This window comes from Mus musculus, chromosome 8 (genome assembly GCF_000001635.26).
Source record: "Mus musculus strain C57BL/6J chromosome 8, GRCm38.p6 C57BL/6J".
Lineage (NCBI taxonomy): Eukaryota > Metazoa > Chordata > Mammalia > Rodentia > Muridae > Mus > Mus musculus.
Genome location: NC_000074.6, coordinates 81,887,250 through 81,900,810, shown reverse-complemented (window position 1 = coordinate 81,900,810; position 13,561 = coordinate 81,887,250). Strand labels below are relative to the sequence as shown.

General features: G+C 39.4%; 1 protein-coding gene across 18 annotated transcripts in view; it reads right to left on the bottom strand.

Moving 5' to 3' along the window:
* Nucleotides 1-13,561, bottom strand: part of Inpp4b (inositol polyphosphate-4-phosphatase, type II) — a 792,047-nt gene that overhangs the window by 233,502 nt on the left and 544,984 nt on the right. For all 18 annotated transcript variants that reach the window (XM_017312729.2, XM_006530858.3, XM_006530854.3 and 15 more), the window contains one exon: nucleotides 10,028-10,100. In XM_017312729.2, the coding sequence (XP_017168218.1) occupies nucleotides 10,028-10,100 (73 nt within the window). The remainder of the gene's footprint in view (nucleotides 1-10,027; nucleotides 10,101-13,561) is intronic.

Genomic DNA, 13,561 nt, shown 5'->3' with positions numbered 1-13,561 from the left:
TATCTCTAAGACTTAGAAAAGAAAAAAAGAAACTTGTACTGCATTCAATAAAAGGCCACTCAGGTTTAACTGTACCTGGCAAGATCTTATAAATTCTTATAAACATACAGAGTTTAGAAATGTGATGTATCTTTATTTGTTGTTGTAAAACAAAACCTCAACATCTGAAATGTCTACAAGATTTCCTAGTAACGTATGAAAATGTTAATCACTTAGTTATTATATAACCACTTCATGTGCTTCAAACTTCCCTTTGTGGAATTCTAAAGCTGTCTCACAAACACAAAGACTCCTTGGATATTTCTTGCCCTTTAAAGATCAGTAATTATTTTTTTCATAAAGTTTAGATTTTGAGTTCTGTCAGAAAACATGAAGCAAAGCTCTCCGCTGTCTATTGAGTCCCAAACAAATCCTTCATCTTTTGAACTTTTTGGTTGAATTTTATTCATTTCAATGTTCTCCATGTTTTCTAAATATAAACCTATGTTGAAAATTTTTAAGCAAAAAACAAGGACATTTCGATTGCTGAGCAGTTGAGAAAGTCTCCTCTGACCATTATGCACACATTATCCATAGAGTCAATAGATCAATAGAGCTGCTGATAGTGTTGGAGGAACCTTGTAACAAGAACAAAATATGCATGCACACATACTCATGCACAAACACATGCACATAAACACACACACGCACATGCACACACACACATACATACATACACACAGTTCTGGCAAGTCACTCATAAAAGAAAACCACTCCAAGAATGTCTCACACAAATACACACACACACATACAATTCTGGCAAGTTACTCATGAAAGAAAACGACTCCATGAATGTCTCCTATCTAACTTTTATAGTTGGGTGCTGAAATTTGAGACTCCAATTTCCCAAAGCAAAATCAAATGATACTCTTGCCAATCTCAGAACACTGATGTGACATGTTATGTGTTACATCTGGAATGTCTCTCAAAGTCTCTCTTAAAGATTGGGTTTCCAGCAGGTGGCCTGTGGAAAGATGGCAAAATCACTGATGGTTCGTCCTGAAAACTCTCAGTACACCTCTTGTTTCTCTGCTTTCTAGCTACAAGGAGTTGAGCCACTTTGCACCACAATACACTCCTCACTATAATCTGTCTTGCCATAGGCCCAATAACATTGAAGTCAACTGACCATGCCAAAAAAAAAGCCCTCAGTTCAATTGCTCAGGTGTTTTGTCACGGAGCAGGAAGCCAACTACCTACCACATGACAAGGTCCTCTTTGCAATTCAACTTAATTCAACAGCTTTTCTTGATGATATTGCGTCTTAGACAAGGATGCCTCCTATATATCTTAGAATATCATTCAATGGATCATGCGTTTGAGCCTAGCCCTGTAGAAGCTTGATGTTCCAGGGTGGGTGGATACTCTCCACCCTCTCAGAGGAGAAAGGGAGGGGGATGGAAGACGGATTGTGTGAGGGGGAGCTGCGAGGGGGACATTGATGGGGATATATAGTGAATAAACAAATTAATTAATAGAGAAGACAGACAGACAGACAGACAGATAGGTAAATAGATACGACCTGATTTTTAACCACCATAACATTCTGTGCAATCAAAACAAAACATAAGATGAACTGAACTCAGTTGTTTGCTGTGTTGATAATAACAGTTTTCACATCCTCATCGGAAATAAAGGAAGGTGATAGTTGCATCAGGCACTCACAGTGGACCCAAAGGCTGAGTGTGTTTACCAACTCTTTTTCCATCCATTCTACGAGTACTAGACGTGTAAATGAAAGCATGACTATGACCTTGAACTCTGAATTTCCACAGGCTTACACCCTTAATAATAGTGTGTGACATGTAAGCTCCTCAAGACATGTGAATGGCTAGGGCCCTATCCTGAGGACCTCCAACCACCAGGGTCCACCCACAGAACACTCGAAGTACCTTAATGAGTCCACCCAGACCCTGCTTTATCGAGTAAAAAAAAAAAAAAAGACAAGCTCTGGACTTAAAATTCCATCAATACCTCCAGTACTGGGCTCATTCCCAGCTCTGGACTTGAAACCCCACCAGTTCCCACCCTGAAAATCTCCACTCTGGAAAGCTCTGCTCCACCTCCCACCTCAAGAAACACTATATGAACCCTGCATTCTGCTCATCTCTCTGCTGCTTCTTGCTCAAGCAGAGGTAGCCATCCTCCGGGGATTTTCCCTTCTAACAAATCTCTTGTGTAAGATTTGTTATTTGGTGTAATTTTGAGAAATTTTCCTTGTTTCCAGACTGACATGAAACCTTTTCTATCAGAGCTCTAACACTTTGGGGAAACCTCTCTCTGCCTGAGCACCTGAGCCCTGGAGCAGAGCTGTAGCACTTCCATTGTGAAAGCTTTTCCCCTCAGAGCTGTAACACTTACACAACACCTAATATGAGACACATTTCCATAGTGGGTGTGGCCTGATACTGCTTGTATTCTAATGATAATTTGGGTACCAAAAACTGCTCATACAAGTCTCTGTACCTAACCCCAGTTGGTTCTGACTGGTAAATAAAAATGCCTTCAGCCAATAGCTGGGAAGGACAGATGGCGGCAGGGTTTTTTGGAATTTCCCAGGCTTGGAACTGGAAGAGAGGAGAAGGCAGAGGGAGATGCACTATGCCACTATGAGTGTGGAGGAGAGGAAAGTTGCCATGACTGAGAAGAGTGCAGAGAGTCCATGTGAAGGAGTCGGGAGAATGCGGCCTGAGTGTGGACCAGTTGGGCAGCCCTCTGGGTCCAGAGCAGCCAAGATAGAAGAGAGAATTTAGTAAGTAATAACTCTGGATTAACCACGTGGTGATTAGGCAGTTGCCCTGCTATTGAGCTTTATAAAGTATATTAAAATTAAAAACTTTGTGTGTCTGTGTGTGTGTGCGTGTGCGTGTACGTGTGCATGTGTGTGTCTTTCATTTGGAAACACAAACCACTGGAGTGGGTAGCAAATCTACCACTGGGAATAATTAATTAAAAGATATTGCTATGTTTATGTGGATATGTATATGTGCCTGCTTATGCTCAGATGCCTGGAACTGGAGCTATGAGCAGTTGTGAGATGCCTGATGTGGGTGCTGAGAACCAAATTCAGTTCCTCTGCAGGAGCATTAAGTGCTCTAAACTGCTGAGGTGCCTTTCCAGTCCTGCATGAGTCATTTTTTAAGACCACCTTATATGTATTCTCATTTCCATGTTTATTATGCTTTTTCCAAAGCAAAGGTTAAAAACACCATATGACGGATTCCACAAGGAGAAATGCTCTTGAGCTGTTTTGCATTGAGCCATGGTTTTTTTTTTGATAACTTAATGAGTGCTATTCTAAACAGGTCCAGATCTCAACTGATATATTACTCCCTTGAGGTCCAGCTTCAGACAAACACAGGAGCAGAGAGTAAATTGAAGATTTCTGTCATTTTAGCATCTCTATTCAAATAAATGTCTGTGTCATTTCTCCCAGACGCTGTAACAGGAGTGTGCTAAAAGGTGGCATGCCACCTGCTTTTCCTGGGATTCATCAATTATGAAAGCCAAGCTTTGACAGTTTTGAGTAATTCAAAGTAAAGATGCCAAGGAAATGTTCAACAAAACCAAGACAAATAACATGTAAAAATCCGCTGTTTCAACAACCTGGGGCAAAAAGACAAACCAGAATCATAAGAGATGGTTTCCTCGTATCTCTTCCTGGAAATGAAGAAGGATGAGGGGTTCTGGATGGGATAGCTGGATTGTAAAATGTGACCCAGGGTCCAAGGATTGGCAGAAAGCACTATTATTTCATCATGTTCTCTTCATATTTTTCTCCAGAGGAAGCACATCTATGCTCATCTTGACATCCCTCCTGTGTTTCAGGAGCAGGGTAAGATGATTTACCTAAATAGGACCTGAATTCACTGGTTTGGGGTCTTCCAAAATGATTAATTAGGATTCTGTGGAAACTTTATAGGAATCCATTCATTCCGTACTCTCAATTATACAGTTATTTAATGGCTTTGTTTTTTCAGTTGATTCACAGATCCTGCCTCCTCTGTAAATGGTGTCCTATATTATTATGTAATTCAGTTAGATATCAAGTGGTATTCAAAATTATCTTAGATTCATATGTATCTGAAATTTAACTCAGCTCTTATTAGGTTGGACAAGAACTGAACAATTGAAACAGAATAACAGAAACACTGACAAGAAGAGAAAGTCAGAAAAAAGTGAGAGCTGAGAAACAGTAACAGAGAATGAGAGAGACACCTTTTTGTGGAGAGTACCACAAGAACATGGTTGATACTATACAACTGTACTGTTTGTTTAGGTGTCATAAATGTCTTCTAATGGTCCTTGTGTAAAATGAGTGACCCTCAGTTAGTGCTAATAGGAGACAGTAGTAAATTTAAGAAATGAGACCTCATTGAAGATCTTTTGGTCATTGAAGACTGGAGACACTGTCTCCAGAGGAAATAGAAAACTCTAGATTCTTGTCTCTTTCCCTTCTCCTGCTCCTTCTTGACTCATTGTAAGCCATTTGCTCCATAATGTGTTCCCACCATGTGTCAATCAAGTAAAACTTGACCTTGGACTACAAACTCCAAACCTATGAGTCAAAGTTACCTTTCTCTTTATAATTTATTGCTTCATGAAATTGGTCACAATACCAGGAATCTTATAATCTGCTGCATGATAGCATGGGATAGGACCCACCTCTGCAGGCTAGGGAGGAGTGGGCTGGTTGTTGGTTTCCTCCCTGTATGTGTTCCAGTACTCAAGGTACATTCTACAAAAATACAACTCACATGTTCCCAACATCATTTTCCTCATGAGGTGAGGAGAAACAGCACTAACCATTGTGTGGTCTGAGATGGGAAGGCAAGAAAAACAAGTCAAAACTAAAGGCCTTGCTTATTAACGCACATAGCTTCAGAATGGTGGGAAGATTAAGCAAGGCTGAGAGTGTTCTGCATATCTTTATACAAAGTTCTTCTGCTCAGACAACACCATCTTCCTTCCTTGATTATCTAACTTTATCTGACGCAGACAAGAGAGGAGATAAACAGAGCACAGAGTTGAAGCATTTAAAGGTATTCACAAAATGGTACCACTGATCATATCAAATCCACCCTTCCCATGAATCTGATTAACAACATAAATATATTAGCACACACTAATTGAAAATAGTTGGAGAATTGTGGAATGCAATTATCTTGAAACACACACACACTTTTTAGTGATTTTCAAAGAAATTATATTATTCAAAACTTAAATGCAGTTATCTGATATCTGAAGCACAAGATCTAGAAAGAATATGGGTCAAGGTATTATCAATTTCCTATTGTATTATGGATGTGGAGTGCCTTACACATTTGAGAGTAAGGAATGCATTGCTGATTAAAGTGTTCTCTACTTATTCTCTGGACTCCTAAGCATCTTGCAGCTCTAGGCACCTTCTATTTCCCTGTGTGCCATCAATGACTAATGGCAATCCTATCATAAGAAAGCTAGTCTTGGGTATCTTGTGTGTTTTCAGAGAGTATTATTGAGTGGAAATATGTATATCAAGATTCCAATTCCAAGTCGCTCTGTTTTTGAAGCTTGGAGTTCATTCCCAAGGAAGCTGAAATAATGAAGCTCTCTCTCTCTCTCTCTCTCTCTCTCTCTCTCTCTCTCTCTCTCTCTCTCTCTCTCTCTCTCTCTCCTCTCATCCCCTCCCCTCCCCTCCCCTCCCCTTTTTTTCCCCTCTCCCCTCTTCTTCTCTCCTCCTCTGGTTTGGAATCACCTTTAAATAAAAACCATATGTAAGAACTGGCTGTTTTATCTGGTTCGCTTGAAATCTCAAAGCTGTGTATTCACTAGGAAAGAAAATTATATTTAAAACTTAAATTTTGCTTTACTAATAAATGGTTGGGTCAGTACTATAGGATGGAAAATTGTTATTATGTCCACAGAAAGAATTATTATTAAACAATATGAAATTAAATTTGCAATATTTAAGGGTCCCATATTTGTTAGTGTATGAAATAAATTTTAAAATGAAAAGACAGCAAAAGTCCATCTGTAGTAGCTGGTGATCTATATGAGCTGCCAAGAAGAGAAAATAGTTTAATTCTATTTTATGAAGAAAGAAGTAGATACATTGAACCTACTTTGAAGAAAGGTATGGTTTATCTCTGAATCAAGAACTAATAAATTCTGTAAATAGAAAGATAGCCTCTATGTATTCATTAATGACAAGGGACATCCCTTATATCTGTATATATTCAATTTACACTCCTAGGAATTACCACTGTGTGATACAATACCTAAGCCCTCTCAGATTAAGAAGGACAGGCAGTGTTTTAATTTACAACACAATAGTAGTCTTTAAAGAAAAGGAGCTAATTTCATTACTCAAAAAAATAGGGATGTATGCAAGGCAGGTGCTATATTAAAACTAACATTTGTTGACAGCCAGAAACTCATAACAGGGTCATTAGCCAGTCTGATTTAAAATCCTAATAGAAACATTCAGTCAATGAAGTACTCCTTAGAAATAGATGTATGTGCATATGTGATAATAATATAGAGAGAAGTGTCCTCTCAATAAAATTTTAAAATTATTTGAAAGCAAATGAGAATTTCTGAAACATAGTTACAAAAGACTAAGGGTTTGTATTTGGCTCCACATGAATTACATCAAATGAACATGCTTATGGAATGTTTTGAAAAAAAAAAAAAGATGGGAAATTTTCAAAAGCAAAACTGGGCTGCAGTCAATTCAAACCTTTAAGAGTCAAAAAGAATTCAGGTCCGGGGACATGTCTCAATGGGGAAAATGCTCACTGTGCAGGCTTGCGGGCTTGGATTTGAATTCTTGGCTCCCCTGTAAAGCACTAAGAGTGGTTGAATGTACAGATAACCCCACTCCTGGGGAAAAACTGGCAGGAGCAAGACAGGCCTGCCAGTTCCAGGTGCCTGATAGCAGCTGGTCTAGGTGAAACAGGCTGTAGGTTCAATGTCAAACCTTGTTTCTAAAAAACGAGGTGGAGAGAAACAAAGGAAGATATGTATAGCCTAACTTTGGCCTGAAAACATGTGTGAACAGGCAAGCACACATGCACAAACAAGGATAAACTGCATGCACACACACTAAAAAAAACAGGAGCCTAAGGGGGATTTGGTCATTGACATGCAAAGAGGCTAAAGTGCTAGGTGCAGACCCTTTTCTGTTTGGCAAGCCTAGGCTTTGACACCAGTTCTGGGAGCATAGGATTTGACTGTGCTCTAAATGTAATTTAAAAGACAATAGTGCACTTAATTTAATAGTGCAAGAATCTTTCAACACCACAAAAACCTGTCTACTCTTGAATGGCAGAGGGGCACAGGAGGTGCTTTTGTTATGTAACTTAACTGGAACACTGAACCCTGTGACTCTGTAAGACTTCTGTGGTGGTTTGAATAGGAATGGCCCTCACAGATGTTTGAATGCTTGGCGCATAGAGAGTGGCACTATTAAGAAGTGTGGCCTTATTGGAGTAGGGTGGCCTTGTTGGAGGCAGTGTTTCACTATGGAGACATGCTTTGGGGTCTTATATATGTTCAAGCTATTCCCATTGTGACACACAGTCCCTCCTTGCTGCCTGCTGATCAAAATGTAGAACTAACTCTCAGCTACCTCTTTAGCACCATGTCTGCCTGTAAGCTGTCATGCTTCCTGCCACCATGATAATGTACTGATCCTTGGAAAATGTAAGCCAGCCCCAATTAAATGTTTTCCTTAATAAGAGTTGCTTTAGTCATGGTATCTTTTCACAGTGATAAAACCCAGAGACATCACTCACCCACACTTCTTTGTGCTCCAACTACCCCTACTCCCCATTCCCCAAAGAAATTTAACTTTCTTATTATGACTCTGCTTGAAATAAATAAAAATAAAGAGACACAGTAGGTAGATTAAATGAAAAATGTTATGCATAGGCTAAAGTATCAGAACACTCAGTCCTTAGTTCTTAGTTCCATTTGTGATAGTTATGGACCTTCGGGGAGGTAGAGCCTTGTTGGAAGGCATACATGGCTGAGAGTTGGATTTGAGACTGATGGTACTTCCATTTCACTATGCTTTCCATTTGGGTTGAAGATGTTGTCTCTTAGCTTCCTGCTTTTGCCATCAAGAACTGATTGCTGCTATGAGACCCTGCCATGATAGTTGGTGTGAAAGAAAGATGAAATTTCAAGACCTGTAAGTCATATAAAGTACTCAGAAATTGCTGGTTGTTTGTGAGCCTAGAGGCTGCCTGGGGCTGAGAAAAGAGAAAAACAAACCTGGGTATGCCTCGTAGTTAAAACATTCCTGGGAACATCTTGACCATAAGATAAAGGGGACTGTGAAGACATAGCAGGGCTATATTATCTAAGTCAACACCATCTGGCCAGAATCTCCCCTCTGTCTATTGCCCCTTGGTGCCGGGTAAAGTCATACATCAACTGGTTGCTATGTGAACAAAGATAAGCCCACAGGAACAAAGTCCTGATGCACTGTGTTCTTTCTGTTAATGTTTGAATAAGCCAATAGTGTGTCGCTATGCTGAATTCCACACTCCTAAGCCCCTTACCCCATAAAAGCCCCTGGTTTTCGAGCCTCGTGGCCGACATCCGTTATCTCCTGTGTGGGATGCATGTCCGCCCGGAGCTCCGTAATTAAACGTCCTCATGTAATTACAGCGAGTGGGTCCTCATGTTTCTTTGGGTGCTCTCACACTCCCGAGACTAGAGTGAGTGGGGGTCCCCGAAAGGGGGTCTTACAGGTGGACTCTAACCTCTCTGTAACTGTAAGCCCAAACGAAATTTTCCTTAAGTTGCTTCAGATTAAAATATTTTATCACAGCAATGAAAAGGAACCAACATGTTTCCAACTTTATTTTATGAATTATGTAATTATAAAATTATGGCAGAGCTTCACATATCTGATTCTTGCTATGGCTTCTTGTGTTTTGTTTCTCATTCAGCTAAGGTGCTTGCAAAGCTGTTTTAGTGACCTAGAAGCTCCACCTTGAGCTTTTTCTGCTCCCTTCAGATCCCAAGATTCCCAACACAGACTTTCAAATTTGCATCATCATAAACAAGCTAGGAAAGGGAGAAGACTTTTATGTAAATGGTTTTTGCATCTTACAATAAATAAGTGAATTTCCTGAATTGTGGATAATACCTCTAGAGATATAAATGGGAGATTGTAGATATGACATTCTCTCCCACTCAGTAAGGACTCCATAACTCACTCCAGACCGCCAAGTTCCATAGAATACATTATTGCAAAGCCCAGAGAAGAATGCCAATAGATCCCTTTTTCTAAAGATTAAAATTCCCACAGGGGGATTCAACAGATTCATGCCAAAACTGCCGAATTTAGATAGACAAATAAATAAAGGAAAGATAGAGAAGCACATAGGCCAAAGTCATGAGTGTCTTGTTAGGGAGGGAGTGAGGGAGGGAGATAGTTTGTTTTTTTGTTTGTTTTTTGTCTGAACAATGAACTTCTTATTTAAGATATAGTACTCAGTTTGGGTTTTTAAAATTTGAAAACCCTAATGTTTAGGATAATAACTGAATTGGTCTCATTCTCCCTAATGTAAGGGAACAAAAAGGAAGCTGTTGACATATTACCTTCTGCACATCTCTTCAGGTTACCTGGATTAAGACATTTAAAACTAGCCAGGCAGTGGTGGCACATGCCTTTAAACCCAGCACTTAGAAGGCAGAGGCAGGCAGCAGATTTCTGAGTCTGAGGCCAGCCTGGTCTATAGAGAAAAAACAAACAAACAAAAAAATGAAAACTATATTTAGAACAGACTGTAAGGTCACTCTCAAACCTGTCTCCATGAAAAGAGAAAATTAATAATACATTATGTTCAGCTCCCTCAAGCATGGAGAAAACTAAATACTCAGAAATATGTTTTAGAAAATACTGCCCAAGTTCAATATCATAGATTTCATAACAAATTAAAATTTATCTTCATATAGCATCAACACAAGTATTCAAGTTTGGGTTACATACCTGCATTCATAAAAGGTAAGTTTTCCTTCCCGCTCAGACTTTCTGGTGCTGTGGATTCATACATTAGTGCACACTGGAACATAATAGAAAAAAATTGATCTTACTTTAACATAATAAAATGAGAGATGAAATTATTTACTTTTGTTTGAAGCAACATGAGGCTCTACATTTGGTTGCAAGAGTTTTATACAAATATTTTGTTTAAACAGCTTCCAGGTTCATCTCGACTGTATTGCTTACTTAAATCATGACTATTTACTCATGTTTATATGTAATGCATTTGGACTAATTGCAGAGTACATGTTAGCTCTAGTTAAAGGGCACTCACAGAATAACTAAAAAGAGGAAATGATTATCCCTCAAGCATAAAAACAACATTTACATTCTTAGGAAAGTGAGCCATGCTAAGGCCGGAGTATTTGTATTCCTTTCACACTGGTGAGTTTCAGCATATCATTATCTAGATTTTAAATAAAGGAAACATTTAAATAAAACTAAAGTATATTGAATAACCTCATTTATAGGACAAACATATTCTTTGTCTCTAGTAAAACAATGCAAACCCTCACTCATTTCAAATAATAAAGATAATTATAAAATGATTAAAATAAAAATATAAAAAATAACCCCTGATACTATTAATGATATTCTGCTAGGCTTTCAGACTGGAGTCTAACATAACTATCTGAGAGGCTTCATCCAGCAGCTGATGGAAAACGGTACAGAGACCCACAGCCAAACAATAGGCAGAGCTCAGGGAGTCTTGTGGAAGGAGCCCGAGTCAGGATTTAGGAAGCTAGAGAATCAAGGACACTTGTAAGAAGAGCTAGAGAGTAAAAGATCCTGGACCCATGGGGACTCACAGAGATGGAACAACTAACCAAAGAGCATGCAGGGACTGGACTTAAGTCCCCTAACACAGATGTAGCAGATGAGCAGGTTGGTCTTCATGTGAGTCTCCTAACAATTAAAGGGTTGTGTGGTGCTCTTACCCTGTTACCTGCCTTTGAATTCCTTCTGCTAGCTGAGCTGCCTTAGCTGGCCTCAGTGGGAGAGGATGCACTTAGTCCTGCTGATTGGTGTACCAGGGTGAGTTGGTATCCATGGGGAGTGGGGGGGGGGGTCTCCCTTCTCTAAAGAAAAGGGGAGGGGGGATGTGGGAGGGGGATGAGGGTAGGACTGGGAAGAAAGGGGCAGCAATCAGGCTGTAAAGTGAATAATAAAATTTGAAAAATATTATAAATGAAAACATAAAAATAATAAAGAGGTACATTTTAAATAACCTGCTGTGCAAAGTCAATGATTGAGAGTGTGCATCATATGAAGCTAAGAATTTTCTGGATAGAAGGAAAAAAGATATAGAAGAGGGAAGTGACATGACCTCAATGGTCCATCATAGCAGAAGAGAGTCCTTGAAACAGCCGCCTCCACATCTTCCTATGAAGCTGTAATCAATAGAAGAAACAAGATTCTTCTGGCCCCAAGGGGCTGGTGAGAGACTAATGTTCCTTTGTCTCTAACCCAATAGAGGAGGAAGTATGAGAAATTTTTCACAGCAAGTATGCCAGATACTAATAGTTTAACATAAACAAAATAAAGCAAATAAAAGGCCTAGCATGTTCTCCAGTTGAAAGAGTCTAAAGGAAGCTGTTATTTGTCTGTAGGTCCTGCTAGGCTCTGTAGGAAAGAGGCCACAGCCTCAGATCACTGTCCCTAGGGGGTTGACCCAGAATTCCTTGGACTATTTCCTGTCTGCTCAGACATGCATCTCCTTACCCTCATTTCCACCCCACTTCCTTTCCCCAGAGACCATTCTTTCTAGAAGTTCAGACATGGAACCCTGAATAATAAAGAAATAGACACTTCTTAAATGTTTAGAAGAGGAAAGCAGCAAGTCAGTCTTAATAACACCAAATCCTGCTTTGAGTGTGACATTATATACATTATTCAGTTAATTTGTTGGAAAGAAAAATACAGTTTTCTGTTACTCTACTGAGTTCTTTCTTTACAGAAGTGTTACTATGAATGTTATGCCTTTTCAGTGATTTTTCTGATCAACTAGAAGTTACATGTGGTCCTCCTTAATGCACAGGTAGAGTGAAGATGTACATGCTTAAAAGTCTTGAAGTCACTGGACACTCATGCAGTAAGCCTACTGAAGGCCATTTCTCCTCTTTCTAATATATCCTCAACTCATTTCCATTTACACAAAGTTTTTAAATCACTTACAAACACAGTAATCAGCCTGTCAATATGCCAGGTCAATTTGCTGTAGACCGATCAAACTATCGCAGACAGGCATACACTTTTTCAGTGTGTGCATGTATGACAGCTGTCCATGAAATAATTAGATATAGCTTTGAGACACTGTCTTTTGACAAGAAGAACGCTGTCAATAGGATGTGGCAGGGCAATTTATATGGAACCTTTTAAACAAAATACAGAATTCACAGAGATCTGGGATGTTCTTCTGAGATACTATTTTCATCCACAGAGGCAGTGCTGGCTCCTGGTCATCAAAGACTACTCAATGATTCCTATCAGAAGGCCCTCTTCTGTGTTGTGGATAGCCCTGGTGTTGCTTGTATTTTGATGTTAATTCCACTCTCCCAGGAAGGTTTGCAGAGGGGGGTGGGGGTGACTTAACTTGTAAAATAAAGGCTAGAGCCAGTGATTGGGCCGTGGAAGGGAATGTGGAGCTGAGAAGTTTGGGGAAAAAGGGAAAAGGAGGACAGAGATGAGGGAGAAGGAACGAAGATGGAGCAAGAGGAAGATGACCCAGATTTCATGTGGCTTTAAATAGCCACTGGTAGCTATAAATATCTTATAAGAGATGGATAATTATGGGACAATTTGTCCAATCTAGGTGGGCAATTTATATCATTATGAATTGGCTCTGAAATTATTGTTTGGGCATCTTGTGAATTGAGAATTTATTGATATATAAATCTTACTGATTAATTGTAAGTTTCTAGAGTTTTGATTTACTGGGTTAGGGGGATTTGTGACCACAGACCACAGGGTGTGGATGGCTGAGAAGATACAGACAGTCTGAGGCAAACAAAGCAGAGCTGGGAAGACTACAATTGGTCTCTGCATGGGGCTAGCCTAGAGGCCCAAGAGACCGTGGGAGGAGAGTAGCTGGGTATAGCACGGATGGTGCTGACATTATTTTAATATTTCCCACAACACCTCTGTGTCAGAGAAGCCACCAAAATGTGAACTTCTCACTCCTCATCTCTCATCTAAATGGCAAATCAGATGGTATAATATCAACTTAATAGCATTTTCCTTTTGAAATTACTATCCACTGTTCTCTGGAGATTTAGATCTAAGACACAAAATCAGACCCCACCCAAATAATTAATTCAACTAATATTCCTCACCAGAAAGCAAATTAGAATTTGACTAGCATTTTGATTTTAAGTTTATACACTCTCGAACTATAACAAAGTAAGTTTCTGCTTTCTAAGTCACCTAGAACAGAAACTGCAGCAAAGAAAACTTCTGATTTTAAGTCAACCTGTGTCTACC